The following is a 4,047-nucleotide window of genomic DNA, read 5'->3' on the forward strand; positions in this document are numbered from 1 at the left end:
TGGATCGCGAGCTGGATGGAGATCGGCGGAGGGATGCATCACCGCGCACTTGGAGGACGAGCCTCGGTGACAAGCCAAACCAAGGCAGATTCCCTGCTGCCAGTCTCAATCCACTGGCTAGCGTCACCACGGATGAGCCCATGCAACGGGGCAGGTTCCGTCTCTCCTCTGAGGGAAGGGCGGTGCTTCTACTGCGGTCAGTTGGGTCATTCCGTGAGCAACTGTCACGTCAAAGTTGCCGGTGCCGGTAGCCAGGGCACGGGAGAGGTGAGTCTGAATTTCATTAAGGAAGACCCTACACGGGTTCTTCCTAAAGTGACACTATGCTCTCCTGATTTGTCTCAAGTGCCCACCTGTTATCAGGATATTAAAGATGTTTTTTCCAAGGCCAAATCCCTTCCACCCCACAGACCTTATGACTGTGCTATTGACTTGCTGCCTGGAACCACACCCCCACGAGGGAGGTTGTTCTCTCTTTCAGGGCCGGAACACAAGGCCATGAAGGAATACGTAGAAGAATCACTGGCAGCCGGGATCATTCGCCCATCTTCATCCCCTGCGGGAGCAGGATTTTTCTTCGTGGACAAGAAAGACAAGACCCTGCGACCCTGTATCGATTACCGGGGTCTCAATGAGATCACGGTAAAAAACAGGTACCCTCTTCCTCTCATCTCCACCGCCTTTGAGTTCCTGGAGGGAGCCAAGATTTTCACAAAACTGGACTTAAGAAATGCATATCATCTAGTCAGGATAAGGGAGGGGGATGAATTGAAAACAGCATTTAACACACCAACGGGACATTATGAATATTTGGTAATGCCTTTTGGGCTTACTAACGCTCCAGCTGTTTTCCAGAACCTTGTCAACGATGTCCTGCGCGACATGTTGAATGTTTATGTTTTTGTTTATTTAGATGATATTCTGATATTCTCCCCGGATGAGGAGACTCACATTATTCATGTCCGCTCTGTTTTGCAGCAGTTACTGCAGAATCAACTCTATGTCAAGGCTGAGAAATGTGAGTTCCACCAGGCGTCCGTTTCTTTTCTGGGTTTCGTCCTGGCTCAAGGTGAAGTCAAGATGGACCCTTGCAAAGTCGATGCCGTTATTAATTGGCCTACTCCCACGTCACGCAAAGATGTACAAAGGTTCTTGGGGTTCGCAAACTTCTACAGGAAATTCATCAGGAATTTCAGTTCTATAGCCTCTCCTTTGCATGATCTTACCTCGCCACACAAACCTTTTGTATGGAACCCGCTTTGTCATGCAGCTTTTCAAAAACTTAAGTCGAGCTTTACCTCCGCTCCCATCCTTACTTTGCCAGATCTCAAACAGCAGTTTGTGGTAGAAGTCGATGCGTCTGATGCCGGAATAGGAGCAGTGCTCTCCCAGAAGTCTCAAGGATGAGAAGTTACATCCTTGTGCGTTTCTCTCCAAAAAATTGACCCCAGCTGAAAAAAATTGACATTGGCGACTGTGAACTGTTGGCAGTCAAGGTGGCTTTGATGGAGTGGAGGCACTGGCTAGAGGGGGCACATACTCCGTTTTTAGTATGGACAGATCACAAGAACCTTGAATATATTAAAACTGCCAAAAGATTAAATGCGAGGCAGGCTAGATGGGCTCTTCTCTAGATTTAATTTTACGTTATCATACCGACCGGGTTCTAAAAATGGTAAGCCAGATGCTTTGTCACGCATTTTCTCCGAGGAGAGTTCTTTGTCCGACCCTAAGACTATTTTGCCTAAGTCATGCTTCATTTCCGCTTTTGTTTGGGACATTGAGACTGTGGTTGAAGGGGCTCTGAAAGACACTCCTAGCCCTGAAGATTGCCCCGAGAACGGGCTTTATGTGGTTCCGACCTTAAGGGGAAAAGTCATCCACTGGGCTCACACGAACCGAACGGTATGTCACCCAGGCATTGCCAAGACGCTATCAGTGGTCGAACAGCGCTTTGGTGGCCTAATGTTAGGAGGGATGTTAGCGATTACGTCAATGCTTGGCAGGTATGTGCTGCTAACAAGGCCTCTCATCAACGTCCTTCTGGGGAGTTGCGACCCCTGCCAATACCACAACGTCCTTGGTCAGACATTTCCGTAGACTTTGTTACAGGATTACCGGCCTCTAAAGGCAAAACCACCATTCTTACAGTTGTTGACAGGTTCTCTAAGATGGCGCACTTCATTGCACTTCGAAAACTTCCCTCAGCTAAAGACACTGCCGAGCTAATGATTAATCAGGTTTTTGAAGTTCCATGGTTTCCCCAAGAATGTGGTGTCTGATAGGGGTCCCCAATTCATTTCGCAATTTTGGAAGGAGTTTTGTGAACTCATAGGTGCTACCGTCAGTCTGTCATCCGGGTTTCATCCTGAAACCAACGGCCAAACCGAGAGGCTGAACCAGGACCTGGAGACGGGGCTCCGATGTCTCGCTTCACGGGAGCCGCGATCCTGGTCTCAGAAACTGGTTTGGGTCGAATTCTCCCACAATTCCCTCCCCTCTGCATCCACTGGTCTATCGCCTTTTCACGTTGTGCATGGTTACCAACCATCTCTGTTTCCTGCCATAGCCCCAGAATCCACAGTTCCAGCGGCATTAACCTTGGTGAGACGCTGTAGGAGGACCTGAGAGCGAGCCCGCCAGATGCTGCTGCGCCAGGGACGGTCCTACAAAGCCGCTGCTGACCGTCGGAGGACACCGGCCCCGAACTACAAAGTGGGTCAGCGAGTTTGGCTTTCGACCAAACATATTCCACTCCGGGTGGAGTCCAAGAAGCTCGCTCCCAGGTTCGTTGGGCCCTTCCCCATCACAAAAAATAATCAACCCTGTCACCGTGAAGCTGAGGCTCCCAAGGTCCATGCGGGTCCACCCTACTTTTCACGTCAGCCTACTCAAGCCAGCCCGGGAGTCCCCTCTGGTCCCGCCTTCCAGGCCCCCTCCTCCCCCCCGGTTTGTGGATGGGGGCCCTGTCTTCTCTGTGAAGCGGCTGTTGTCATCTCGTCGGAGGGGCAGGGGGTTTCAATATCTGGTGGACTGGGAGGGCTATGGGCCTGAGGAGCGTTCCTGGGTACCGTCTGCGTTTATCGTGGATGATTCGCTCATTCGGGACTTCCACGTTGCGCATCCAGGGGCCCCAGGGCCGTCTGGGGCCGGCCGTTAAGGGGGGGGGGGGTACTGTCATATGTGTGTGTGTTCCGGGTTTTGTCTTCCCCCCCTGTTTCACACACACCTGCTCATGTGAGCATCTTCATCACCTGTGCCTCGTTCACCCTAATTACCCCTTGTATATAACCTCGTGTCTCATTTCCTCTCGTTGCCAGTTCGTTGTACCTTGTCGTCGCGTTCCAGCATTCCTTGTTTCCACGTCATAGATTCACAGTAAGACCTGACCCTGTTCCGATTATCGACCTTGTCTCTTTGCCTCATGTTTTTGGATACTGTTGCCTCTCTTGGATTGCCTGCCTGTGTACCGACCTATGCCCGTCTATTAAACCTCTCTTTTTGGGAACTGTCAATTTGTTTTGGAGTCGTGCATTTTTGGGTCCTATCCTCTGTTCCGTTCATGACAGATGCTGATAGAACAACTGGAGAAAATGTGAAAGGTGGAGTCCGCAGTGGTATTTGTGAGCTTGTGGAGCAGCAGGGACCGAAACCACTGGCTAGATGAGCCCAATAGCAATTTGTTGCCTATATCTGATTATTTTGTTATTCACTGACAACAAAATCATTCATTCATTCATTTTCCGTACCGCATATCCTCACTAGAAATTCAATTTTATTTTCATTATATAATGCCAATTCACAACATGTTATCTCATGGCATTTTACATATAGAGCAAGTCTAGACTCATCCTCTTCACACATTAAGAAAGCAACTGAATGTCACAGCAAACACGAGGCGACAACCGCAAGGAAAAAAGCCAACAGACCCGAGACACAAAGTGGGGTAGCCGTCTGTCTCGCCCGGTTGGGTTGAGATGGAGTGATAGAGGAGAGGGACAGTAAGCAGAACAATAATAATGCAGTGGCAATTAGCAGTATTATTCG

At 49.7% G+C, this 4,047-nt stretch overlaps 1 protein-coding gene across 1 annotated transcript; it reads left to right on the forward strand.

Moving 5' to 3' along the window:
- On the forward strand, positions 1-3,246 carry LOC133476089 (uncharacterized). Its single transcript, XM_061769325.1, has 2 exons — positions 1-653; positions 979-3,246. Exons 1-2 carry the CDS (start codon positions 16-18, stop codon positions 1,202-1,204), a joined length of 864 nt encoding a protein of 287 aa, XP_061625309.1. The 5' UTR covers positions 1-15; the 3' UTR covers positions 1,205-3,246.
- Positions 3,247-4,047: the final 801 nt, after the last annotated feature.

The sequence above is a fragment of the Phyllopteryx taeniolatus genome, chromosome 1 (genome assembly GCF_024500385.1).
Source record: "Phyllopteryx taeniolatus isolate TA_2022b chromosome 1, UOR_Ptae_1.2, whole genome shotgun sequence".
Taxonomy (NCBI): Eukaryota; Metazoa; Chordata; class Actinopteri; order Syngnathiformes; family Syngnathidae; genus Phyllopteryx; species Phyllopteryx taeniolatus.